The 27,319-nt window shown below is 38.5% G+C and overlaps 3 protein-coding genes and 2 non-coding genes across 5 annotated transcripts; 3 read left to right on the top strand and 2 right to left on the bottom strand.

Moving 5' to 3' along the window:
• The first annotated feature begins 988 nt into the window (after positions 1-988).
• Positions 989-21,002, top strand: ttc37 (tetratricopeptide repeat domain 37). Its single transcript, XM_038269823.1, has 41 exons — positions 989-1,075; positions 1,402-1,491; positions 1,577-1,720; positions 3,088-3,179; positions 4,249-4,324; positions 4,425-4,574; positions 4,692-4,790; positions 4,906-5,014; positions 5,325-5,465; positions 6,651-6,749; positions 6,904-7,028; positions 8,313-8,399; positions 8,493-8,596; positions 8,678-8,804; positions 8,916-9,095; positions 9,220-9,344; positions 9,416-9,666; positions 9,744-9,846; positions 9,930-10,112; positions 11,522-11,666; positions 11,745-11,823; positions 12,038-12,099; positions 12,179-12,235; positions 12,323-12,391; positions 13,812-13,886; positions 14,085-14,226; positions 14,348-14,441; positions 14,535-14,612; positions 14,708-14,832; positions 15,364-15,487; positions 16,085-16,309; positions 16,527-16,599; positions 16,704-16,757; positions 16,865-16,976; positions 17,216-17,344; positions 17,427-17,551; positions 17,673-17,837; positions 18,716-18,868; positions 19,388-19,518; positions 20,399-20,528; positions 20,625-21,002. The coding sequence occupies exons 2-41, from the start codon at positions 1,402-1,404 to the stop codon at positions 20,703-20,705; spliced, it is 4,713 nt and encodes a 1,570-aa protein (XP_038125751.1). The 5' UTR covers positions 989-1,075; the 3' UTR covers positions 20,706-21,002.
• On the bottom strand, positions 20,991-22,514 carry LOC119773034. Its single transcript, XM_038269826.1, has 2 exons — positions 22,458-22,514; positions 20,991-21,881 (listed from the first exon to the last, which is right to left on the bottom strand). Exon 2 carries the CDS (start codon positions 21,850-21,852, stop codon positions 21,196-21,198), a length of 657 nt encoding a protein of 218 aa, XP_038125754.1. The 5' UTR covers positions 21,853-21,881; positions 22,458-22,514; the 3' UTR covers positions 20,991-21,195.
• Positions 22,515-22,592: 78 nt separating this feature from the next.
• Positions 22,593-22,666, top strand: trnai-aau. The gene has a single exon. It is a non-coding gene; the product is annotated as a tRNA-Ile (tRNA).
• A 737-nt stretch (positions 22,667-23,403) lies between these two features.
• On the bottom strand, positions 23,404-25,296 carry LOC119773033. The gene is made up of 2 exons (XM_038269825.1): positions 25,074-25,296; positions 23,404-24,171 (listed from the first exon to the last, which is right to left on the bottom strand). The coding sequence occupies exon 2, from the start codon at positions 24,163-24,165 to the stop codon at positions 23,494-23,496; it is 672 nt and encodes a 223-aa protein (XP_038125753.1). The 5' UTR covers positions 24,166-24,171; positions 25,074-25,296; the 3' UTR covers positions 23,404-23,493.
• Positions 25,297-25,345: 49 nt separating this feature from the next.
• Positions 25,346-25,418, top strand: trnaf-gaa. The gene has a single exon. It is a non-coding gene; the product is annotated as a tRNA-Phe (tRNA).
• The last annotated feature ends 1,901 nt before the right edge of the window (positions 25,419-27,319 follow it).

Genomic DNA, 27,319 nt, shown 5'->3' on the forward strand with positions numbered 1-27,319 from the left:
AACCAGCTCTTAGCTTGATGGATAAATTCATATAACACGCACTCTGTATATATTTTATGTATATTTTCTGAAAAACCACCTGTCATTGTATGTTCTCACACTTTTGTGTGTTTTCTATTGGGAGATGAATGTTGGGTGTTTTTCATGTTGGAAAGCTATAGAATCAGTTAAATATATATATAAAAAAAAATGGAAAAGTAAAAAGGAACAAGTCCTTATTACTTTTGTAACATTCAAAGAAAGAGTATTTTCATTTGCAAAAATCAAAGTCAATGTAATTACCAAAAACTGTTGCTGTCCTTATATGGTGAAATGCAAAACAGAGCTTCTGAAAGAGATTTATATAAAATACCTACAGAAAGAGAAACATGTCTAAATATATTTATAAATATATTTTTTACATTTTACCTTTTTCAAAAAAAAAAAAAAAAAAAAAAATATATATATATATATATATATATATATATATATATATATATATATATATATATATATATATATATATATATATATATATATATATATATATATATATTTCTTTGATTTGTTTAGTTACATTAAGGCATGAAACTGACCTTCCGTCGTTATGTCCAGATTTTTTGTTTTTGTAAACTGATAATAAACCAGCACATGATGTTCACTGGGATCCTCAGTATTTATGGCATAAAAGATCTCCGTTAAATATATCAAATAAATTGTTGCTGTTCTGCTCACTGGTGGTGGGGACAGAGGTGTAGCCAGAACATTTTTATAAGGGTGGCCAGGCAATAATCAATGTACACTGAGGGGTGGACAGTAGTGGATAGGAGCCAGAACCTCCAGGGTCAAGCCAAATAATTCTTGTTTTATTTTTTTCTTTAAAAAAACAACAAAAGCTAGATATTTCTTTTAGATCTTTTACACACATCCTGCCCTCCAAAAATCTCTTTCGAGATCCGGAGAAAAATACAAAAAAAAGTTGGTGCTTTTATTTTGAAAAGAGTATTAGCTACAAGCTACTACTTCCGGTTCCATTCAAGCAACAGCTTTAATCAGTTCTCTAATAACACTCTGGCTCTAATGGTGAATGTAAACTGTAAGTTATCAATACATTCATTTTTTTAAAACTATATAGGATAGAAGTGTTTCAGCTAAAAGATAAACCAGTCAAATGCTCGGCTTTTATCCATATTTAAGCTAATGTGATGAACTGTTGCGAGCAAACATCTTCTAGTAGGAACTAAATGAAGTAGTTTTTTACCATTAAAGGTGATCTGCTAGGGTTGTTTTCACCAGAAATAAAGTGCAGCTCACAACCAGCTGAATATTTTCTTTGACTAACGTTTAGTGCTATATATTGAACTTGTAGCATGTTGCTAAGAGTTACTTTCAGGATTTACAGTAAATGTCTGTTTCTTAAAGATGTCCAACAAAGAAGTGAAAGCCGCACTGAAAAGTGCCAGAGAAGCCATTAACAATAAAGAGTTCAAAGAGGTCTTAAAGCACTGCAAGGTAACGTGTCCCAAAAGTGCAGCCATCCACCTCTTGGTGGAAGAAAGTGAAAGAGCTGATTTTTCCTTCTACACTTTGTTTTCAGGCTGTTCTGAAACTTGAAAAGAATAATTACAATGCCTGGGTGTTCATCGGCAAGGCAGCCAGCGAGCTGGAACAACCCGATCAGTCCCAAGCAGCTTATAAAAAGGCAGTGGAGCTGGAGCCTGAGCAGCTGCTGGCCTGGCAGGTAAGGTCCTGCTCTGTGCAGGAGTCTCCATCTAAAACCTTCTGCACAATTTTCACACTGATTATGCAGAGGCGTAGCCAGAAAATTTTTATAACCAATGTGCACTGAGGAGTGGCCGAAAGTAGATCGGCACCAGAACCTCAGGGTCAATCTACACTGTTCCAACAGGAAAACTTCCATATTTTATAAATAAAGACAAACTATGCTTTCCTATAGCCTTTGCTAACAAATAGACAAATATATTTAAACATCCGTACTTTCTAGATAAAAGGTATAGCAGATTAAATTCTTTCAGGTTTGAGTTTTGGGTGAACATCTTTCCCATTGTCATTACTTACCTACTTTTATCAGTAATCATTCTGTATAAAATTGATATTTACAAGTACTAATATCTACATAAATTGATTATTTAATAAGTTTTTATTAAAATAGTTATCTATGATTTCACTGAAGACTCCTAGGCTACGTTAACACTGCAGCCTGAGGTGACCCAAATCCGATTTTTTTTGGCCCACATGTGACCTATATCTGATCTTTTCATGGCAGTCTGAAGAACACAGATCTTATTTTTTGCAATGCGACCCAGCCCACTTGGCTATGTGGTCCTGAATCCGATAGGAATCTGATCTTTTCAAATATGATCTGTGTCTGTACGGCTAGGTCGCATTCATCCAACCTGACCGCCGTTAATAGCCGGTCAGGTTGTGTAGCAAGAAGGTCTGCTTCTTGCTACACAGAAGCGGCAAGAAAAACAAATACCATCGAGGACGAAGATGGGGAGAGCAGTATTTTTTTAACCATCTTGAAAAGATTGAAGTTTTAAGCTTTGGAAAGATCGCTAGATGCGCTCCAGCACTACATCCATGTTTACTTCCGTAAACACAGAGCACGCTGGCCTGTGACGGCATTGCGTCCTTAAGCTGTATGAATACAGTTCACGCAGGAGATCACATACAAGTCGCATATATTTGGAAATGTAAACGGCAATGTAAAAAAATTGGATTTGACAAAAAAATTCGGAATTGAGCATCAAGGCCTGCAGTGTGAACGTAACCCTAGATGACTTGCAGAGACACATCATTTTCTCTTTACCCCATAAAACACAAAATCTATTTGAATTCTGTGCTTATCATCTTTAATGTTAGTATATTGATGTGCAGAATTAACCACAGTGTTTTTGTTGTCAGGTAATTGTCAATATGTGAAAAATGCAAATGTTTATAATATTCCAATTGAGAGTACTACTGTTGCCACCATCTATATTAGAGGGAAATAAATGGTAGGGGTGGCCAATGATTGCCCCCCATTTAGCTCCGCCCCTGCGTTTATGTCAACTTGGATCAATAGGAATTTATCCTTTTTTGTAGGGATTGGCAAATCTTTATGAAAACACTGATCAGTGGGATTTCAAAGATGAACTGCCTAATGTCTACCAGAAGCTTGTGGAGCTTTATGCAAGGTAAGGTGTTTCCTTTTTATAATTGTTTATGTATCAGGACAAAATATAGGGCAGTTGATAACGATATGAACAAAACAGCTTAAAAACCACTTGATTGACCACTTGAACACATGATTATCAAAAGGTAAATATGGGCAATGTTGGCTTAGTGGTCAGAGCAGTGCGCTTGTTCTCTAAGAAGGTTACAAGTATCTGGTTCGCTCCCCACAGCTTGCACTCTGGGTCCCTTAGCAAGACCCTTAACCCCACACCGCTCCCCGGGCGCTGCACAATGGCAGCCCTCTGCTCCCCAAGGGAATGGGATAAATGCAGAGGTAAATTACCCCTGTGTGAGATCAATAAAGTTCCATTCTTCTTCTTCTTCTTATTATTATTATTATATCAGAGAGATTTGTGAAGTTACCACTGCTTTCTCTGGATGTAATGAGCATAAACTAAGGGCTGCCCCTCCCTCATCTGTTGACTGCTGACAAAAAGTCAAAATTGTCTGTTAAGAAATAAACACGGCAATAGCGCCAAATCTGAAGCTCCATGTTTTCATTTCATTAAAGTAAGACTGGGAATGCAGGTGGCACAGTGGTTAGCGCGCACGACCCATGTACGTCGGAGGCCTAAGTCCTCGACGCGGCCGATCTGGGTTTGAATCCGACTTGTCTTTTGCCGCATGTCTCTCCCCCTCTCTCATACCCTGTTTCCTGTCAGCCTACTGTAAAAAACAAAAAACGAGCCACTAGTGCCGTAAAAAAAAGTTAGTCTGGGTTCTGCAAGAACCTATAGTCAGTTATTATGAGCAATAGCCTTTAGTGGCGCATTATGCTTGTGAAATTCTTATTAAAGGCAGAATGTCCAAAAATACTGCTGATTTTTGGAGAGTTTTATATTTTTTTTATTTATTTGACCTAAAAGGAATCTTTTATATTACTGTTCTTCTGTTATTTATATTTGTTTTTACTTTTCATTTCTTTTCTCGAGGCTAATCCCATACTGGCCCATAGCTAATCACAACGCATTTTTTAAAAAGATTTTTACTATATAAAATTAAGTATCCATGTTTGATTTTCTTTTACAGGACGGATAAGAATAAAAGCTATGACATGATCAAAAAGCTGTCAGATATTTATCTGTCCGACAGGGAGTATTTGAAGGTGTGTACATTTCATATTTCAAGCACGCAGCTCTTTATTAAAACATCTTTTTAAAACATTCATTTTCACAATAATTAACCTTCCACTTGTTTATGAGCAGCTGGCTAAGGTTTGGCTCCAGCTCGTCCAACTGAAGGAGGAAGACGGCGCGGAAAAGAAGGAGTTAGTTCAGTTATTGCAAACAATGACCCAGCTCCTGTCTGACTGCGTCACTGAGAATGAGAAGCAGGATAACGAGACTCAGCAACACGTAAGCTTAGCTCAGCTAGATGAAATCACAGAAACACATAATTTATAGTATTATTGAGTAATTACAGAGGGTAACACTGACCATTACCGCTGTGTTTCATTTGTTAATGATGATCAGTTGATAACGGCGTTTGAGAAAGCCATGACTCTCACTGAACCGATGCCTGGAGAGGAGCACAGGAAGCTCTCGGCTGATTTTATTAAATATCTCTCCAAAGTAAGGGCAGCTTCAAATCTCATACATTTAACAAATCTTCATCCTTTTGTTCTTTTTGTGAAATATATATATTTTTTAAAGTGACCTTAAGGTTATAAATCTGCTTTTCTCGCAGCTACCACATGAGGAAGGCAAAATGAAAGAGGCGTGTCGCTCCATGTTGTCTGTGTATCCGAACCAAAGCTATCCTCTCGAGGTCCTTTGCAGTCATTTTCTCAAAACAAGTAAGCTGTTCTTCTAGTCACACTCATTAGAAGCTTATGTTTTGTTTTTTTTTTCCTTCAGAAATTTTGAGTTTTTACTGTGGAAAATTCTGCTAGCATAAAAACTCAATGAATCTGGTTTAATTATGATTAAAGCCAGCATCACTTATTTAACACTTCATAGGCCTCATACTAAAACTACACAAAATTATCTAGAATATAAAACACCCTAAATTTACACATTAGAAATTAAGATTGACACCTTTTCTATTTATGTTTCACCACAGTTAAATGAAATGGCAACTCTGAGGAAATTTGTTTTCTTTTGAAGGTAACGTGGATGATGATGCAGTCAGCTGTTTCTCCAGACTCCTGGAACTGGTACCTAACAGTGGATTGGGTCACTTGGGTCTGGGTACCAAGGCTCTGCTGGAGGGGAGGTATAAAGAAGCTGTAGATGACCTGGCAAAGGGTTAGTTTACACATTTACAATTACATTTACACATTTATTTATTTATTAGCAAATTAGTAAACCTCGATAAGCAAATCATTTATGCTAAAAAAAAAAACAAAGATTTATTGCACATTTTAAATACCGTAATTTTTGGACTATAAGCCGCGACTTTTTCCCCATTTTTCGACCTTGCGGCTTATATAACAATGCGGCTTATCTATGGACTTTTACAGCTACAGTAACAGTCACTAGGGTAATACGGTACCTAAATCTATGGATTTTACCATCCACCATGTTGACGTCACATTTGCTTCAACACACAAGTAGCTGCGACGAATGCGGACGTCCTCCGGAGGCAGACTCCGAGGAAGACGGACATTGCGAGCGGAAGACAGTTTGTGTGACACCCTCATTATGGAAAACAAACGTTGAAATGCATATGATGCAACTTTTAAGTTAAAGACAGTAAATTTGGCAGTAAACGAAGGAAACAGAACCGCTGCACGTAAACCTTGGAATCAACGAGTCAATGGTGAGACGTTGGAGACGCCAGCAGGTAGAATTGTCTCAATTAAATTGTGTTGAGATGTTAATAAATAGGAGCTTCCCCAAACAGTTGCCTCCTTACCCGAAAATCCTCTCTGTGCACGAACCATATGGTAATTAAACATAAAAAAACCTGCGGCTTGTATATGTACAAATCCTGCAATTTAGCTTCTGTGGCTTATATTCAGGTGTGGCTTATAGTCCAAAAATTACGGTAGTTTGTAAATTGCAAAAAAAAAAAAAAAAAAAATTTAAATTAAATGCCCGAAACATGGCATTTTATTAAGAGTTAATTTCTGAAAGTAATTGATAATAACTACAATGATGTTTTACATTATTTTTCATGTTTTATGCAGTAATGCAGTTTATTTTATTATAATGTTCCACTATAGGCTGCCGCCGCTCTGTCAATTTGCTACTTATATAAATATATTCTGCTAAGGAACAAACTGAGACTCACTGTAAACCTAAATCTGCAGTTTGGTCTTAATTACTGCTCTGAGTTAGAAATGGTGTGATTTAGAGTCTGCATGCTCCAGTTTACAATTATTTTATTGTGGAATTATTTGATGATTATTAGAGTTATTCATTAATCCCAATTAATCTGTTTTGCTCCAATTTAACATTGTTTTAAAAAAAGCTGTTCTCCTTTATCAGGATTAAAGAAAACAAGCTCTGCAGGTGGATGGTACAGTCTGGCTGAGGCTCAGTTTAAAATACATAGATACTCCGACAGCGCTGCATCAAGCTCACAAGGTAGGTTTATGGCTTCTAGTCGTCGTTCTCCTTGTTGAAGATCCAAAGTGTGCTAGGGTTCTTAAGTGCGAGACATCAGAAGAAGTTTGAAGAAGGATTTTTTGGTTAGAATTATTAGAAAAACACAAATCTCCATTGTTTTCCTTTCTTTTAGGCTTAAATGTTTGTACTTCTGATGACAAGAAGCTAAGAGACAAACTCCTTCGACTGAAGCTGGAGGCTTTAGTGAGAACTGAAGGAGAGCTGGCTGCCGATCAGGCTCTGGAAACATTTTCCCAGGTAATCTGCCTGCTTCATGATCCAAGTATTAAAAATATCACATGTAGTACAGCTTTAAACTTTGCTGTTTGATATAAAAACACCAGGAGAACTTTTTATGATTTATACATATGAATCCTGTTATCCATGAACTCCTCCTACACAAACTGTTCACTGCTTCAGCTGCTCTTTAAGATTTTTTTATGAGAAATCAAAGGCTTGGTTTATCACACAGAGGAACTGGTTTACATATTGATGACAAATGATGGTAATAAATGTTCTTTTAAAGGATATTCGAGGACATTTAGGTAAAAGAATACATTGAATAGAGTAAATTTTAGTTTTATTAATATAAATCGAATGTGTTTTAGTTTAGATAACAAAACAGATCCACAACAGTAAAAGTTTTAAATAAATAGTGTGTTCTATTGTTTTCTTCTGATCCCCAAATGAACCTGATGTTCTCAAACTGTAATCCTATGAATGAATGAGGCCAAATTAATTCAGTTAAATTAGTATAATGACATTTACATAGAATAGAACAGAATTCAACTTTATTGTCATTACACTTTCATAAGTACAAAACAACAAAATTCACTCTCTGCATTTAACCCATCCCCTTGATGAGCAGTGGGCTGCCATTGTGCGGCTCCTGGGATGCAGTGTGGGGTTAAGGGTCTTGCTCCGGAACCCAGAGTGGCAATTTGTGGGAGTGGGGCTTGAACTCAGAACCTCTGGAACCCAAGCGCGATGCCCTAATCCCTAGCCCACCACTCTCTACCATAACGTGTCGCTATGATAACATTTTCTTTACACATATAATAAGCTAAATCAGGTGATCAATCAGGACAGTAAGATCATTGGTTTCAACTCCTGAAATGATGGAACCAGACTCCTCCAATCCTCTACTCACTGATTTAGTTTTTGTCCTCTTGTTTTTCATCTGTAACTTTCTGAACAAGGAAATACTGACCAATACATTACCAATACATTTAATTAACATTCATCTAATTTTCGAAGAAAAAACATTTTTTTAATTCTTGTTTAGTTTATTTTGGACATAAATCTCTAGATATGGGTTTTTCTAGATATATGATTTTAACTAATCTGTTTTAGCTATTTGCATATTATTGTACGGTCTTCCCTCGACAGATGCCATTTTTATTTTATTCAATAGATAATAACGTATCCTTAAAAGATACCAGAATTGTTTTATGGTTGAGTATGAAGATCAAATGTTTTATGTATTGAGATGCTTTAGTGTAGATCACAACAGATTTCTGATTTTTTTTTCTCTCATTTTAGATTCCAGAGGCTGTAAAGGATCCGGTTCTGTTAGCCCTGAAAGGACGAGCGCACCTGAACAAAGGACAGCTTGATCAAACACTCAAGGTTGAAAATCTGGGTTAAATCAGTGGGATATTATCTTAATATGATTATAAGAAGTTATGTTTTTACTTGGTTTACTTGATTTTATTTTAAAAGCTGTTGTCGGAGCTGGAAGCGTCCAACCCCAGCCTGCCCCAGGGACTGACTCTGAGAGGACTGGCACATTTGGCTGAGGGTCAGCTCCAGTTGGCAGAGCAGAGGTAATCAGAATCGAAAGAGAAATTTAAGTCAGTTGAAACGAAATGAGAAGAATTGATCTTCACTTTCCTCCTTTTGTTTAGCTTCTTACAGGCAGCAAAGCAGACCCCAGACAGCGGGGAATGTTTTTTCCTCCTTGGAAAACTTTACTGGGATATGGGCTCAGAAACTCGTAAAGACCGCAGCAAAACACACACACACCTGTTAAAGGTTGGTAGGATTGGAATTGAAGGATGTTTTAGGTCTTCTAATGTACTTATGATTGAGTAACTAGATTATCCTGAATGACATTTAAGATTGTGCTTCATTTCTGCATTTCAGGCAGCAAAGTTAGATCCACATCTTGGCTGTGCGTTTCGCTACCTGGGTCATTATTACCGAGAGGTGGCAAATGATAGTGCTCGTGCACAAGGGTGCTACAGGAAGGCATTCCAGTTAAACAGTGATGATGCTGAGTCTGGAGCTGCTTCAGTGGATCTTAGTATGGGACAGGGAGATATGGTGAGCAGAGAGATTGTGATGTTTTTATTTAGAATAAAGTATAGTGTATTTTTTCTTTTGACACTGTTATTCTTTTATTTTCTTTTTTTTAATCTGTCTTTTTTATCATAACCAAATGCCACAGGAGAGTGCATTGGCGACGCTTGAGTCTGTGATAGAGAAAGCAACTCCAGGCTCAGCTAAGTGGGCCTGGATGAGACGAGGTCTGTACCACCTGAAGGTTGGAGAACACCAACAGGCCATATCTGAGTAAGAATTTCAACTTTGAAAAAACTTTAAGACTTTTTTTCATTAGGCTAAAGCATTGCTGCTATTTACAGTCTGCAGGCTGCTTTGAGGGCAGATCCTGAGGACTGGGTTTGCTGGGAATGTTTGGGCGAGGCCTACCTGAACAGGCGGAGCTTCACAGCAGCTCTGAAGTCCTTCGGCAAAGCACATCAGCTTCACCCCGGCTCCATCTACAGCGTTTACCAGGCAGCTGCCATCAAACAGACTCTGGGGAAGTTCAAAGAGGCGGTGGATGAGTATTTGCAAATCACAACGCAGCAGGACTACGTCCCTGCTCTTAAAGGTACATGTTTAGCTTTAGTGGATATTGACTGTCACACTTATATTACACTTTGGATTAAATTTCCATTTTTTGCTAAGGTCTTGGGGAGTGCCAGTTGTCTTTGGCAAAGAGTTTAATGGAAGACTGCAGAGACGGAGGAGCGATCAACCTCATTCAACAAGCCATACACAACCTCTACAGGTAATGACCGGAAGATGCTTAATGGTTTCCATAACTCATTCTGCTCTCCAGGTCACCATGTTTTACATTTCTGTTCTCTTCAGAGCGGTTCAGCTGCGGCCAGACCTGTCTTGTTTGTGGAAGCTGCTCGGTGACGCCTGCACCGCAGTTAGAGTTGTTTCGCCCAACAGGGCTCAGGTTGAGGTGCCAACCTTACTGACTGGATTTGACTCCAGCAAACAGGATCACAGGCTGAACCAAACTGAGACACTCAAAGCTGGAGAAAGGTGCTGCATGGGTTTATCTCTATCTTTATAACACACCTTAACAACAGACATTAGAGTAACATAAACGTTTTTATTCCCCTTTTTTCATATTTTCATAATTCAACGTACTGCAGCTACAACTTCAATTAACTTTGTGGATTTTGTGGAATAAGGTGACACATGATGGGGCACAACTGTGAAGTTAAAAGACAAAAATAATTAGTCTGATCAAGTTTGCTGATGAAGGTTCTCAGTCATCCAGGTCATAGTCATTCCGTAAAAATTTGTGTTGCACCGATACCGATACCAGTATTGGACGGGGCCCCGATACTGCCCTAAAATGGTGGTATCGGTATCAGCGAGTACCAACAATTAGGGCACCGATACCATTTTGAGAGCCATAAGTTTCTTCAACTATTGTCACCCATTCCCGGTAGGCAATAAAAAGTTCTACTGGATTCCCTTTGTATTAGATTTTTTCCTGCTTCACAAAGGTAGGCAGCAGCTTGACAAAGCAATTATGGCAATTATTTTACATTATTATGGTATCGGCTGATACTGCACAGCCAGGTATCGGGTATCGGGGCCAAAAAATGGCATCGGCGCAACACTATTAAAATTCAAAAAATATCCACTGGACTTGGTTTCCAAGATTTGAAGACATTTCTCCACCTCTCCAGGAAGCTTTCTCAATTCAAATGTCTGGATCCGCAGTGAGTTTGAGTCTTATATAGACAAAGCCTTGTATCGCTTGGAAACATGCAAATGTTAACCGATGAATGGGTCGTTTGGTTCCATCGTTAGCCTGTAATGACAGGTTTCAGATATTACAGGCAAATCTTGGAAACCAAGTCCAGTGGATATATTTTTTTTAATTCTGATCAAGTTTCTCAAGTACAAAAATAAAAAAAGTTAACCAAGATCCCAGCTGCCTACAGCTATCAGCGTCTACAACTACTCCCAGGTCGTGTTTTTATATATATATATGACAGTAATGGGTACTTATTAATGGCATTCAAATTATTTCTAAGAGCATTAAAAGAGCATTAAATTAGAGTTCCTCCTTCCTGTATAAACCCTGGGTTTGCATGTTGGCCAGAATTTTACTTTTTAAAAGCTTTCTTTCCAGCATGACTCATTTCTTGCCACTTTTCCAGCTAAACTTCTGAGGCTTTCACACAGGGGGACTTTATTTTGAGATGTTTGTTGATTAAATTCCTCACAGCGTTTCTTCTGAAGACTTCTGCACTAGATTTCTGTTTTATTTTTGGGGCACAGTAGGAAAAGGGGCTGAATACAAATGCATTTATACTTTGTTTAACGTTAAATATAATTATTTGAATGATTAAAAGCCCTGTATGAATTTCCCTAAATGCTACAGTTGAAGCACCAATTGAAGATGGGTTATAAAACAAAATGTTATGTTCCAGGTGTTACGCTCATGCTTTGAAGTTGATGCCTGAGGTCGCCAGCCTTTGGTATGACTTAGGGTTCAACTATTACCACCAGGCCACTATCTCCCCTTCAGATCAACACCAAGACTGCCCCCCTTTGAACCTGCAGAAGGCCCAGCAGGTAATAAGAGAGCTTGCACACAGTAATCATTTACTGATTGTTACCAGACTGAATTTGACTTTATTATTCTTCTGCCAGTGCTTGAAAAAAGCTATCCAAATGGACAGTGAGAACCATACCTACTGGAATGCCTTGGGAGTGATTTCCATGAGCAAAGGTAACAATATACTAAATAGGTGAACCCATTTGCCATCATTTCTAAGCAAAGTCATTAACATTTTTACTCCTGATTCTGATTCCTTTGTTCCTTCTAAAATAAAATGTAACATAACCAGTGTTATTTTTTAAAATTAAAGGGAAAGTTTATATCCTTCACTTGCTGCTTCTCTTTATGTCAGAAAAAGTAAAATATTTCTGTTTTGTTGCATCAGGTCTGGAGAGCTACGGTTTGGCACAACATTGCTTCATTAAGTCCATCCAAGTTGAGCCAAATGTAGGTACTGTACATTTTTATTAGATAGGATTGAGTTATTTTTAGGGATTTTTAGGAGCCCTTTGTTGTTTTAACACAGAATGTTGTCGCGTGGACGAACCTCGGTACGTTGTATTTAAAAAAGGACAATATAGAGGTAAGAACCGTCATGTTCCAATATGGTGTGATTATTTCCACTGTTGTTAGTTGATGGCTTTAATTAAAGTGGGATTTCTGGTCTTAGCTTGCACATGAAGCCTTCAAAATCGCCCAGTCTTTGGAGCCACTGTATGTCAACTGCTGGATTGGACAGGTACTTCTAACATTTCAATGTAATAAGTTTTCATTTCCAGTAGATACTGCAATTCAGAAAGACAATGATGAAGTGCCTCCCTTTGGTTGTTCTTTCTTTGCTTTCTTCTTTCCGTTTTCTTTCTTGTGTCCTACAGCCTTATTTATTTAATGTTATTTTAGTTTATTTCCTTTTTTTGGTCAATATTTAAACAAACCGAAACGCATAGATTTATTTATTTAAAACTAATGTTGCACCGATACGAGTATCGAGCGGGGCCCCGATCCAGCACTAAAATGGTGGTATCGGTATCGGCGAGTACCAACAAATAGGGCACCGAATTTGCGAGCCAAAATGTTATTCAACTATTGTCACCCATTCCAGGTAGGCAATAAAAAGTTCTACTGGATTTGGTTTGTATTAGTCTTTTTCCTGCTTCACAAAGGTAGGCAGCAGCTTGACAAAGCCATGATGGCAATTATTTTACATCCAGGTAGTATGCAGTTCTTCATTTACACATCGATTTCAAACAGATGGTATCGGTATCAGCCAATACTGCTCAGTATTGGAACCAAAAAATGGCACCGGTGCAACACTATTTAAAACTAATATCAGGAACTGAGAACGATCTGGAAAAACCATGAAATATATGTTGAAACACCACGGTACCAATAATCAATCAGTCTTACATTGAATTGGGTCAGACACAGAAAGGAGTCGCTGCTACCATTAATTATTGTAGGTAAACATCTTTAAGAAATTTTGAATACATTTCTTAATAGATTTTTAAGATATCCGTGGGTTTCAGCAGATGATTTCTACCAATGCAGGACAGATACAATTAAAAGCTCCTATGGAAGAAATCAAACAAACAAAACTTTCATGAAGTTAAAACTTTCATTAACCCTTAGCTGACTTCCCTGCAGATATCAGTCTTAGTTTCTTTATTCAGAGGAAAAATGTGTTTTGAAGAGAGACTCATTTAATAGGTGAGGAGAAATTTGTATCCTTTTATCACCCATTTACTTTCAAAAATCTCACCTACATTTCCTGCCATTTTGATCTATGGGAAGTATGTAGAAGTGCTCCCTACATCTGTTTCTATGTAGCCAATAATACGCCTGTTTTTACAACAATGGGAATACCCTGCTGTCGTATTTTTTCTTCATCTTCTATTTATGGTAACAGGGTTTCTGTCTTAGGGAGGTGTGGCTTTAATGTCCACTTTTTGTCCCAAAAAACTGCTTTTAAGGGACCTTTAAACAGGAATGAATTTATTTTTGATCAACTGAAGTAAAGCAAGGGCAAGGATGTCAACAAGGATGTCCTTTTATATCAGTCTGGTACACTTTCCATGATAGGGACTTTGACAGTTCTGCAGCACTTGTTTTTTTTTTTTTTTCTTGTTAATTATAGTTTACCTTTTCTGCCATCCTACCAGGCGCTGATCGCAGAGCGCGTGGGAAGCTACGACACCATGGATCTTTTCAGGCACACCACTGAACTCTGCACACACGTGCGTAACATCTCAGAGCCTCCTCCATTCTGAAAGCCGCTCATTAGCTGGATAGTGTTCACCTTTCTAACTCTGCACACATTTCGACTCCTAGCTTTGTGCTCCTCTGTGTGGGGGTGCTAAAGCTTTTTTATTTTTCAGACCTCTCTGATCCCCATTTGCATCCACTAAAGTACCTCTGATATTTTCATCCTTCAGATGGAAGGAGTCAAAGGTTATGCCTACTGGGTTTGTTCCACCCTTTTGGATAAGACTAACAGAGACAGTGAGCTGTACCGCTACAACATCGTCCAAATGAATGCCGTCTCTGCTGCTCATGTCGCGCTCTGCAAGTACACAGGTGCTGTCATTGACAGAGTTTTAGATTGTTCAAAAATTTTGATACATTTCTGAACTGTGTTGTTTTTAATTTGTTGTGACTTGAGACTAATTGGGTTGTATGACTTGTATTATGCATACAGAAAGAATCCAGTCTGATCCAGATGCTTTTATTATGCTGGGTTACCTTAATGAACACCTCCAGCTGAAGAGGCAGGCCTTACAGGCTTACCGGAGGTGGAAATAAACATGGATGAAAAGTATAGGTGCACATTTTCCAACAAAGAAATCATATGACACCGACTCCCTTAATCCTTGTTCTCCTTCCAGAGCTGTTGAACTGCTTAAGTCCACATCCTCTTCAGATCTGTTGGTCTTTTCACTCGGCGGATACGCCCGTGCTTTATGGTACACCTTTGCCCTGTTAATATGATTTATTTGTTGATCCTCTTGCATGTTCCCTGAGCTTCACTGTTTTTATGGCGCATTGTTTCCATTTGCAGCAATTCAGGCCAATGGGAGGAAGCAGTGCAGGTTTTTAATTCCACTCCACTTCAGGATCTAACTGAGCTGGTAGGGCTTGCTCTGGCCTACTGCAGGGCGGGACTCTTCGCAGAGAGCATTAGCGGTGAGAAGATAACTGGTATTGGTGGAAAATCCCAAAAAAACCAATCCACTGGACTTTGTTTCCAAGTTTGAAGACATTTTGCTTCCCATCCAGGAAGCTTTTTCAATTCAAATTCTTTCAATTGTTGGCCTGGCTGCCCAGGCGAGATGCTTTTTCTGGGCAGCCAGGCCGACAATTGCCCCTAATGATCCCCCTTTGAGAGGCATAGACCAGTATCGGGTATTGCTGGCTGACAAAGAATCCAAACAAATCCCCATTCCGAAGGGGCGGACCTGTTCTGGTTCAATTTGCACATTTTCTAAGCCAAAACACATTTTTTGGGCTACTATATAAAGCTTCAAAATCAACGCTAATTCTGACATTTTGAATTGAAAAAGCTTCCTGTAAACTTGGAAACAAAGTCTAGTGGATTGTTTTTTAACATTTTTGGAATGACTACGACCTGGATGACTGAGAATCGTCACCAGAATAGATAGAAAATATTTTAGCTTTATTATTTTTCTAAACTGAGAATCTTTGTTTCTGACATAGCATATGAGCGTGCCTTAGCTGTGACGTCCAATGAGAAGGAGAAGGCTTATATTTTGACTGCTCTGGCTTTGCTGCAGCACCGAATGGGCAACCTGGACTCTGCCAAAACTCTGCTTTTTAAATGGTAAATCCACAATCTTTTATTGTCATAACTGTCTTTTTCATTCTTTTTGTTAGAAATGTTTTGTCATTCTGCGTCGTAGCCATACCAATGCTAGAGCTATTGCCTGTATTCAGTCCTTCATAGGTGAAAAAGAAGCTGACTGTTTGCTTAAAGGTAACTTTAAGCAGTGCAAATCATAGCATCATGTTATCTAGCAATCCTGCTTGAATGACCTGAATTCATATTGTTAGAATTGCAGTACATCAGGATCACAACCCTCTGCAAGGTATAAAAAAATTGGATCTTAGATCTTAAAATAAAAGTTGGGCTAGTTCTTCTAAAACTGCTCTTTTACTTTGCTGTATAAATTATACAGTATTAGTTCATTTTACCTATTAGCCTATAAATACATCTCATGAAACTGAAAAAGCACCAAAAAGTAGAGTTATTTTTGTAATTAAGTTAAAAAAACCTTTAAAAACTGACCATAAAAATAAAGTTGTTCATACTAACTGTTCTCATGGTGCAGGTATGATAAAATTGGATTAAAACTGAATTTTTAAAATCTGATTTAAGTTTTAGAAACACCTAACCGGTCCCTCATCTCTGTGTCCACAGTTCCGTCTTAAAGGAGCCCATCTCAGAGTCTCTGCTTTGTTTATGTGCTCTGGGATTGGTCCACAGTGATGCTACACTAGCCGCTGCCGCCCTGACTGAGCTGCTGAAGCAAGGTTCAGCATCAGGGGGGGTTGTAGAGCAGCGGTGTCTGCTGACCTGCTCCTTGCTGGCCCTTCAGGGAAACTACAGCGCAGTGCAAAGAGAGGCCTCCAGAGCTGTGCACAGGTATGCTGCTTGGAACTACTGAAACAGAATAGTTTTGATTTTAAAGAACTGAGCAAATATTAAGATTGTATCGTTAGTTTTAAAATGAACAAACAATATCCTGTCATTGACTGCAGATTATTAACTATAGCATAACAAGGTCCATTAGAAGCATGGATGCAGGACTTTTTTTGCCCACGTGTCTGAGCTGGATTGAATTTCTTTCTGCTTTGTTCAGTAATCCTGGGAATGCATCCCTGTGGGCTCTTTTGTCCAGAGTAATACCGCAATACTACCCTAGAAAGGCCCGGGTAAGTGTTTTTATTCCAGAAGTGCTTCTAGATCCACAGCCACAGTAATATTCCATGACAGTCACTGTTTTTTCTCGCATGATTTTGGGTCCTTTATGTTACAGGGGGGTGCAGTGGCAGGTCACATTGCCTGCCTCTTTAGTATGACTCAAGGAAAGGTAAAAGTCTGATAATATATTTACTTCTGTTACTGAGCATATGCACCTTTTTAACGTTTTTACGTTTGACATTTTTCACCACAGTGATTTTGTTTGTGTGCCTACAGAGGGCACTGTTGTACAGTGGAGTAAACCAAGTGGCTTATGGGAAACATACTGGAGAGGATCCTCACAGAAATGCATTTAAGACTCTGCAGAAAGCTGTTGTGCTCTGTCCTGGTACACAAACACGCAAACCTTCTGAAATAGCTTGAATATAAACGATTTACTCGATAATCAAAACCATCTACTGAAAAGAGTATATTCATATATTATTATTTCATGTCTTTTTTTATCTGTATTAAGAATTATTCCTTCATATCACAAAAAGATATAAACGGGCTTTGATTTCCCAATTCAAGTTTCCTCCATGAAGTGGGCATGTTTGAAATGCTGAAGGTTTATTCTTTTATCTTTAGATGATCCAGCAACATGGGCGGGATTAATGGCAGCCTGTCACACTGAAAACACCGCCTGTTATCTTTCTGGCTCTCCTCCTCACAGACAGTCACTGGAACACACTTTAATGTCTGTGGTCTCTGAGAAAGGTGTCAGCATTGGTCTCTTTTAACCACACAGCTTTCTTTATTTGTGTTTCATATGTAAGACTGACCTATTTCTGTTTTCTAGTGCGTAACGTAGAGGAGATGGAGCGCCCTTTGCCTCAGGCTCTGGAAGGCTGGGTGCTACAGCAGGCTGTGTTAGGTCTAAGGCAACAAGGGCAGCTGGAGCAGGCTGAGGCTCTCTGTATGCAGGTAGAATATAAACTACCCCTTTTTTATTCACATCCAATTAAAATTTTCACTGTGAATAACGGGAAATGACGCAATAAACCTGCAGTAGTTATCACCTGCCTTATTTCCTTCTTAATTGCAGGTCCTCAGTGTGTCACCAGAGCACCCAGCGGTGCTGCTGTCACTGACACAGGTTCAGTGTCAGCGCCTCCTCCTGACCGAAGGCGGTACTGTTCTTCCAGAACAGGTCCTGGAAAAGCTAAACAAAGCAGTTCTGATGAACCCTACAAACCTTGGAGCGTGGCATGTATGGGACCTTAATTTCTTAAAAAAACATTTTTTAAAGCTTTTAAATTTAGTGCTTTAGTAACATAGTAAACAAACTCCTCTTCTCTCTGATAAAAAAAAAAAAAGTTGTTGATGCATCAGTTAATTTTCAATGGCCCGTTTCTGTTCTTTGGTTATTTTGGTTATTATGAGATCATAATTACATTTTTGGATGCAGCTGGTTCAGATTGCACCTTTAGAACTCAGACAGAAAGGTAAACGCCTATTGCAAAAAGCTAAATCAACATCCTTAAATGACTTTCAAAACCTTCAGAAGAAAAACACAGTAGATTAAAACAAAACACCATTTTAACTATTAGAAGAAGAAAGTGGCTCCATTTTTAGAATATGTAAACACCCTTGGAAAGAAAATATTTACATAGAAATGTAGCATGTAGCCTTTTTGTTATCTGCTTTAAGTTTAACTCTCTCTTGGTCTCTTATAGCCAGAATGATTGCCTGACAAATGGTAGAAAACATGCTTTGCTTTTAATTGTCTTTTTTAATCAGTTTTGTTTCCTCTCATTTCACAGTTATACTCAGTGATACTTAAAACAACTAATGTTAGACGCAGCTTCCAGCTGTAGGGCGTTGCTGTCAGCATGCATGGTAGTGCTTACTGTCTCATAAACACATTAGATTTATTTTTATATATTGCGAGCTGTTTTTTAGGGAGACAGACAAGCAACAAACTCGCGACGTTGCAGTTTATTGCTGAATTATAAGTTGCATATTTATGCAGTAATATTTTTGCCCCATTTTCTAAAATGAGGCAGCAATGGATCTCATATTTTAATCTTTAAAATTGGGGTATGTCCATTTTCAAATTAACAATTTAGTCTCCTTCTCCCATCCCAGTGGCTGGCTGAGGTGTATCGTAACCAGGGTCTGCTAGTCCAGGCCGTCATGGCATATAGACAGAGTCTGCAGCTTGCCCTGCAGCTGGGGGCACATAGCTTCCAGGTGGCTAGTCTGCTCCGACTGGCTCTGTTAGCCCTTGGACCGTGCATGGTGAGTCTATGAGCACAGATTTATATCATTAATGTTTCTATTTTTTGAGAGACAAAATGCATCTAAATAAGGAAAGTCTACAGCTGGAATGATCATAAACGACATTGTTTAACATTATATATAATGGATAAAAGATAGAAATTACTCTCATTATGTCAGAGGGGAAACTTTTTGAAGTGTGGATAAAAACAGGGATTGTAAATATAACTTAGGATGAGCAGCCAAACCAGCTGTCTTTTGATTGTTTTTTAATTTGATATTTATTTCAGTCAGTATAAAGATTGTTGAAAAAAAAAAATATATATATATATATATATTGTTGAAAAAAAAAAAAAAATATATATATATATATCATCCTAATAAAGATAATAAAACATGTCTTTATCAATATTGCCTACTCTCAATCCTATATTATTCCTTCTTTTATGTCTCACATCTTACTGTCAGTAATTTAAATGCAATTAGAAAATTGACAGAAATATTTTTGGCATGGAAACATAATGGGGGTTTGTTTCTCAGGCTGGAGTCCCTGGAAATGACTGGAAGGATCTTGTGATGGAAGCCACTACAGAGGTTCTGAAGCTGGGCTCTTCTCCCATGGCCCTCCTCTTCCAGGCTTTGCTCCAATATGTGAACAAGATGACTGCAAGGTCAGCGCTGGTCTCTGGGTAGTTTACACTGAAATAGAAACTATATTAGAGCTCATATGCATAATATAGATTCACTGAATCTTTCATAAAGAGATAATTGTTTAATATCTGCGTGTAATTTACAATCTGAAGTGATCATAGTTATATTCCTAAAGTTTTAGATTTATGCAGCTATCTGTTTTGTTTTTACGTTGGTTAGCAGTAAATAAGCTAAACCTCTTCCGCTTTGACATAAAAATGTTGTCTAGCTACCTCTAAAGTGTTTCAGATAGGTGGTTGCAGTTATCACTGAGCTGAGGAGTCAATAGAAGTCCTGCTGGTTAAAATAAATTTGCTTCACCAACTTTCACATATCACTTACTGCCTTTTTAGTGCTGAAAAGATGTTTGTTACACTTAAATCCAAACACCAGTCACAGATTATCTGCTTCAGAATCTTGAAGACTTCCGATTATTGGTGGCTATATATCTTCAACTTTATAGGAGAGTATTTGGAAAAGAGTGTCTACCTTCAAGGTGTGATATAAGCATAAAAGCACTTCTGTTATACAGCAGAACATTAACCTAAGGCATCCAACAAGTTAACCTCTGAACAACTAATAAACATAAAATGGAGGCTTTGGGAGGGGCATTGCCACATCCCTGTGATAAAAACAGTTATTAGGAGCCATTTTGTTCCAGTTGGTTAGGATGCTACCCCCGTAATAAATACAATAAAAAATCACACAAATGTCCAGTAAAGTGTCTAGACTTCGTTTATAATGTTATAGAATGTGGAAAAGGATGAAGGATGACCAAACCAGTTTCCCCAGAAAAGCCCCGTTATTTTACCGTACCTCACCACTGTTTATCCTGTCCTCATTGTATTCTTTCCTTTGCAGAGAAACAAGGCGTTTGCTGGAGAGACTCGTCTATGTTTCCTCTGATGACACCCCAGTGACAGTGGTGCAGGTTGCCAGTTGGTACCTTCTCAGACTCTTGCATGCCAAAAATGACCAGGAACTCATCAATGTAAGTAAACGACCACCTCGTCCATACGGTGCCACCTTACTACTGGATTTAATGTTTATCCGAGCTGTCATGGTAAGCATTTTTGTCTTTTTGCAGGTTCTTTTGCAGCATGCTAAAACGACTGGTAATCAAAGACTGCTGGAGCTTCACTCACAGCTGACGTCGTCCTCATCCTGAATGTTGCGTCAGCGTCGTTTTGCATGTGTTGGAATAAGCAGGTTACCAGACTGCTATACAACCACAGACAATTCAGCTTCTCTCCATGTTTCTCCATGATGCTACAGAAAATATGAATGTAAGGCATCACAGGGCATATCTTAATAATCATTTTTATTTTTATCATGTCATTTTTATTTCATTTTATTTTTCTTTTCATTCTAAATATTAAATCAGTTTTTCTTTCATTATATCATGACAATATTTCCAAACATTAACATCTTCATCCAGCACTAAATAAAGACATTTTGCCCATCAGAGATTGTCGTTTATTTGTTCTACAAGACACTTAATGTGTGATTCTGTGAAATGACTTTTAGCACATCGTATTACAGTTTGTTGTGGAAGACAGGGAAGAAACAGAGCTGCTTTCCAAGTATGATTACAGCCAGAAAGAAGCAGTTAGAGCTTTGGTTTTTCAAATGAATCAGGCCCAATGTTACAGCACATTTTAAACCCTCACTGAACAGAAATGTTTGGTCATGAGTGTGCAAATGTTCTGCCCACATCCCCAGCACATCTGCTTGACATGTGGAGAACCCTGTTGTACCTTCCTGTTGCACAGTGAACAATCAGCCACAGCAGCTTCGACATTGGGGTTTCTAAGATTATTGGCTAGAAGCTGTTTAAGGTTTTCCAGCTCTGCGTTCGGAGCCTTAGTAATGTCGACAACCTTTATTCTACTTGGGTCAAAGACGCAGTCCTCCTCTAGGCCGCTGGGCACTGCTTTCATGCCACAGTTGGGGGGTACCCATGCGGTGTCGTAGCCTTGCGTGCTCCAGGTGTACTGCATCGGATGGTTGTCTTTGTCGATGCGTTTTACGCGCCCAACTCGTACGTGCAGCTTGAGTACCACTCGATCTGAAGCGTTAATGTTCAGAGGATAGCGTTCAGCCTTCTTCCTGTCACGACTTACATACACACCCTTTCCCAGCATGCCCTTCTGGGACTGCTGAAAGCCATTGGTAATGATGAGATGTGCGTTGGCAGCAGTGGTGCCATGGTACATAGTGTAGACGCTCCGATCTTTGGGCTCTTGGGAGGCCCCCAGCTCCAGACAGGAGTCATCATCATAGGTCACCTCCCAGCCAAAGTACTGCAGTGACATCCTGCTTCAGTTACAGGGCGATAGTCAGGCTGTGAAGGAAATAACTATCATTAAATGGGGAAAGTTGACTAAACTGTTTGTGATTAACCTAAGAAAACATTCTAAATCTGCATCATTGTTGTTTTGATACATAAGGATGTAAGGAAACAACCCTCCAGGCCCCTTTTCCTCTTGGTTATAGTGGATATGCCTGATTGCTATATTTTATATCCAAACATTTTATATTACCTTATTCAAATTCAGCTTTACAATATGATTTGGAATGAACCTATATATTTCCGGATGAACAACGACAACAAACAATGCATGCCTCGAAAAAGTAATATTCCTTTTATTATATTTAAAAAAGGAAATCCCTTCTTTAAAAAGAGAGTCATGATTTAAAAGCAGACCCTGTAAGGACGTGAGACGTAAGAAAATCTCAACTGGTAGGTGAACATATCTTCAAACGGTTGAAAAGAAGAAATAACCGTAGCCAAATCACAAATAATTTATCTCGGCAGTGAAAAGAGATTTATAGTTAGTAATTTAAAGAAAAGTCAACTTTCAGCTTACAGTCTGTCGTAATAATTCAACTCTATACGTCCTTTAACTCCAAAACTTACCGTCGTTGAGAAGTCGTCGGTTCTGAAGGGTGGATATGTACTTTCTGTTTTGTATTTCGCCAAAGTTCCGAGTATCAATCAACAGTCACACGTCTCTTGTGTGTTCAATATGTGCATCTCTCTTGCTGCGTATGTGGCCGGTTAGCTCAGTTGGTTAGAGCGTGGTGCTAATAACGCCAAGGTCGCGGGTTCGATCCCCGTACGGGCCATTCGTTTTTGGTAAGCGTTAGACTTATGGTCCTATGCAGTAAGTGTTGGTTGTTTTTTTTAACCCTTCCATGCATGAATTATGATAAACTCAGTGAGAATGTGTTTTGAAACACCCTTAGCAATGTAAAATAAGTTTTGAAAAAAAAAAAAGTTTTATTTTTACTCTATAAAGAAATATTTATCTGTCCACTCAAGTGTACTCTATGCATTTATACTATAAAAATTATTATTATTTTGTTGGAATGGTGGTTCCTCTACTCGCCTGTAGAAACCGAGGTGTTTGGTCTTTTCTATCTATCTTGATATCTGCCTTTTTTTTTTTTTTTCCATTGCATTGATCAACAAATCGGATTTTTCTGTATGGGATGATGCAATAGCTTCCACTAGATTTGACTTTAAGCATAAATGCCCAAAGTTCAAAAAACTACTTTGTAGTGATCACCTTGCACAGATTTTCAGGAGAAACATTACTTTAAACATTACTTTATTTTGTTTATTTCACAATAATATAGAGCTTGGAGCAATTCACTTTTTCTCAGAGAAAAGAAGAGTGAAGATCACCAGAAACAAGAAAAAATACAAATGTATGAATGAGAGCCTTGCACATGCAAAAAGTGAAACAGAAAGGAGCAGAAGTGGCCAAAGTGCAGATATAAGATTTTCATTTGAGACAGGCTTAGATATGAACAGAACAGAGATTTTATCAAGTTCAAGCAGATAATTTCACAAAAAAGTGTTTTTTTTATTTATTTATTTTTGGCCTGCATTATAATCATTAAGGATTGCATCATTCGACTCTATGTTTTTATTCCTTCCACAGCTTCTGTCAAGGTTTCCTCTGACAAAAGTGTTTGGATGTGAGAATGCAGATGTTTAGGCCACACTTCCAGCACTTCTGCTTAATATGAGGAGCTCCATGTTGGGTCTTCCTCTTGCACAGGGGACAAGCATCTTTCCCATCACCAGCTCGCCCCTTGTCCTTTTTAGATACTTTATCCAGAAGCTGCTTAAGCTCCTTTTCTATCGCAGCATTTGGCGCTCTAGCGATTCCCACGACCTTCACCCTTTTAGGGTCAAACACGCAGTCTTCCTCCAGGCCGCTGGGCACAGATTTCATGCCGCAGTTTGGGGGGACCCAAGCGGTGTTGTAGCCTTGGGAGCTCCAGGTTAACTGCAGTGGATGGTTGTCCTTGTCTATACGCTTCACACGTCCTACACGAACACGCAGCTCGAAAATCACACGGTCATTAGGGTTACTTCCTAGAGGATAGTTAGCGGCCTTCTTCACATCCCTGCTTACGTACACACCCTTTCCCAGCATGCCACTGGACGACTGCTGAAATCCACCGGTGATGATGGCCCGCGCGCTGGTGATGCTGGTTCCATGGAACATGGTGTAGACTCCTTTGTTTTGAGGCTTTTGTGCTGGAGTCAACAACACACCAGGGAAACAGGCTCCATCATCCACCACCTCCCAGCCAGAGAACTTGATTGACATCCTGACCTGTTTTAACCAATAAGCAATAAGTAAAAGTAAGATTCTTCAATCTGGGTTGATGTATTTTTTTTACCTTACATTATAATATAAAGCTTAAATTGCTTTAAAGAGGATATATTGTTGGAAAGCTAAACCTGTTTTATTTGTAAAGGCCCTCATACATAATGTTACCATGGCCTGAAATAATAACTCACAAATGCGATCAGATTTTTTCATTTGGTGAGTTAATGCCACCATTCACCAAAAGGAAAGTAAATGTTTGGACAGCAGTTGCACTTTAGTCACGTCCTTTCGTCTTTTATTTTGGCAAGTCTCCCCCTCTGTTGCTTTGTTCCTTTGCTGTATGTTCATCACCACCAACACCTGGTCATTTAACCTTTTATAGGGAAAGTTACTGTTATTGATCACTTGCATACCCCCTTATAAATGAAGTCCCCGGCCATCCCGAAGTGAGGTCTTCAACAGGGGGTCTGCGACCCCTAGGGGGTGCACAGAGGTACTGCAAGGGGGTCGCAAAACTTTGGTTGCTTACTTTACGCTTTTTTGAATGAAATTCATAATAACAACTTTATTTAATGAAACTACATTACCTTTCACTGTAACGTTGTTTGCCGATAAAAATATGATTGGCCGTCCGTCTACTTGGAGTTATTATCGGACTAAACGTGAAAAATAAGAAAGCCTGTTTCAGGCAGCAAATAAAACACTTAAATACCTCTGTAGTTGCTTTTTCTGGACAGGCCTTTCACACAATAACAGGAACTATTTCTGCGCTATTGATAAAATAAAACAAACATATTTAATTATCTAAGCCCAATCAGTAAAAGCTCCGCGCGATTAAGGATTAACATTCTTTTGCAGTATAAAAACAACCTTATGGAATAAGAGGTTTTTAAAAGTGAACCTACCGTGATAAGTCGCTGTCTGCCAACCTGTCATCTAGTTTTTGTTTCGTTACTTTCGATTTCCCCGAAGCTGAACCTGACCACAGTACTCAAACAAAGCTTCTGTCTAAGAGTAGGCGGGTCTTATAATGGCAAATATACATGTGTGCTGCATGCTTATAGACCGAATATATTTTTGCATTTATAATAAAGAAAGACTTTTCCTTTCAACCCTTTGTAGGCCCACCAATCGGTATATATTTGAATTTCTTGATCTGCGGTCTTCTTACGGTGTAGCCGAAATAGCTCAGTTGGGAGAGCGTTAGACTGAAGATCTAAAGGTCCCTGGTTCGATCCCGGGTTTCGGCAAGCATTCTTTTTTCCACTCTGATAACATTTGTCTGGAATTGAATTCTAATGTATTAGATTATAAAGCTTAAGCTACTATTATTTTTAATAAGATCAGGCCTAGTTACCAACTCAGGTTTGATATGTGTTTTTGGATCTGGTCTCTTTCATTCTTTATTTTCTGCATTGAAATCAGATGTGAGTTATGTTGATTAGTAAATTAACCAAAGCACCTTCTATTTCCAAGCCTTTTTGATGTTGTCTGCTTGTGCTTCATGGCTCTTCGTATTCTTATGACTTCTCTCTTGACTTTATCTGATAAGCACCTTATTTAACACACACGTGAGGCAAACCAGCTCTAAAGATGATCAAAGTCAGCTTTGCAGCCTTATCTTCAGGGCTGTCTTTGGTACAGCTTTTACAAAATGATCACTTATTTTTTTTCTTTGTAGTTAATAAATGAAAATGTTGAATTATTGAACATTTTTTATACTAATTTATTTTCTGATGTTCTGTTATTTAAAGACTGCTTATGCTTCCTGGATAATTGTAATATACGGCATACAGTATATAATATAAGTATTTTTATTTAAAATAAGTATCTTTTTGTATTCACAAAATGGCCAAGAAACAGAGATAGTTAGATTTAATCACTTCCTGATTTCCCCAAAGCTCTCTTTCAGCTGTTTTTCCTATATGTTGGATCCAGTTGACATATTGCTTGCATGTGTTTGTGCAGTAGTGACAGAAAGTTACCAGCAGTGATCATCCACCATTGTGGTATGCCTGTTTGATCAGCTGCAGTTCCAGTGTATTTCAATGGGCCTGGATCATCTCTGTCTCTAACTTCCTTATAGCTTCCTGCAGAAAACCAAATTCAGCCAATCAGGGATTCAACATAGAATAAAAAAAAAATAAAAGTGTGGAGTCGTTTCTCAAAATGTGCAGGGTTTAATATTTGAAAATAACATAATTCTTTTTCATTTTCATCTTTGTCAGCCTAAGTGACCGATGTAGCATCCCTATGGTCAGTCAGAGAAGGGAGTAATGGCAGTGACCTACTTTTTCTGCATTTTCATTTATTTTATGGCAGATGCGTGACCATTGGTCAAGAGTTAATGTGCTGCCATCACAGTGATGTACCAGCCTTCGGAGTGAAATGAGCATTGACTGAATCATTGTCGGCGTTTGTGAGGAAGTCTGCTGCTCCTGCCTTTAGATTTATTAAAGTGGCTGCAAGCTTTAGGACATGATGCACATTTTACATCTTAATCCTAGATTTAACCATTTTCTAGTATTGGTCTCCAATAAAAAAAAAAAAAAAAACATTGTCCAAAAGCTTTTAGGATGACTTTGCGTCATATTTGCTTGCATTTATATGGACTCTGTCATACCTGATAGCACATTATCTTCAGGAGGATTTAAAAGGAAACAGGTCAATGAAATGTATTTCAGTGAAAACACTGAAAAAAAAAAAAAACATAAAACAAATTGCATGGCATATCAAACAAATTCAGTAGTGGTTAATTCAGTTGTTGGGTTGAGGAAAACTAGCACGGTACATTAAACTACATACATTGACCCTACACAAGTACACAGTGATGGCACCATGTTTCTGCGGGAAGTTTTCTTCAGCAGTGACCAAAGTCGATTTGAAGATAAATGAGGACAGTACTATAAGACAACCCTCTGCTAAGCAATGGGTTGGTTTGGACTGGAGGTCCTTGTCGCTGTGTGGGGTTGGAGAAAGGTCACATTATTATGGCTAATGTATGACTCATTAAACAGCCACTCAAAAAGAGGCTTGAGGGCTGTACTTAGGCAAAGTATTGCTCCAAGCTAGGTGTCAGCAAGCCTTTGTATCTGTAGTAATAAGCTGGTGAGATGATGTTAATAAGATCAAGACATTAAATAAAGATTTG

This window comes from Cyprinodon tularosa, unplaced genomic scaffold (assembly GCF_016077235.1).
Source record: "Cyprinodon tularosa strain WSP-4 unplaced genomic scaffold, ASM1607723v1 ctg74, whole genome shotgun sequence".
NCBI classification, from domain to species: Eukaryota; Metazoa; Chordata; class Actinopteri; order Cyprinodontiformes; family Cyprinodontidae; genus Cyprinodon; species Cyprinodon tularosa.

Excerpts from the sequence above, each read along its gene's own strand:
- LOC119773033 (XM_038269825.1), bottom strand. The coding sequence starts at position 24,165 with ATGTCAATCAAGTTCTCTGGCTGGGAGGTGGTGGATGATGGAGCCTGT.
- LOC119773034 (XM_038269826.1), bottom strand. The coding sequence starts at position 21,852 with ATGTCACTGCAGTACTTTGGCTGGGAGGTGACCTATGATGATGACTCC.
- ttc37 (XM_038269823.1), top strand. The coding sequence starts at position 1,402 with ATGTCCAACAAAGAAGTGAAAGCCGCACTGAAAAGTGCCAGAGAAGCC. Across the intron at positions 3,180-4,248 it reads CTTGTGGAGCTTTATGCAAG|GACGGATAAGAATAAAAGCT; the intron begins GTAAGGTGTTTC and ends TTTCTTTTACAG. Across the intron at positions 14,833-15,363 it reads CTTCGCAGAGAGCATTAGCG|CATATGAGCGTGCCTTAGCT; the intron begins GTGAGAAGATAA and ends TTTCTGACATAG.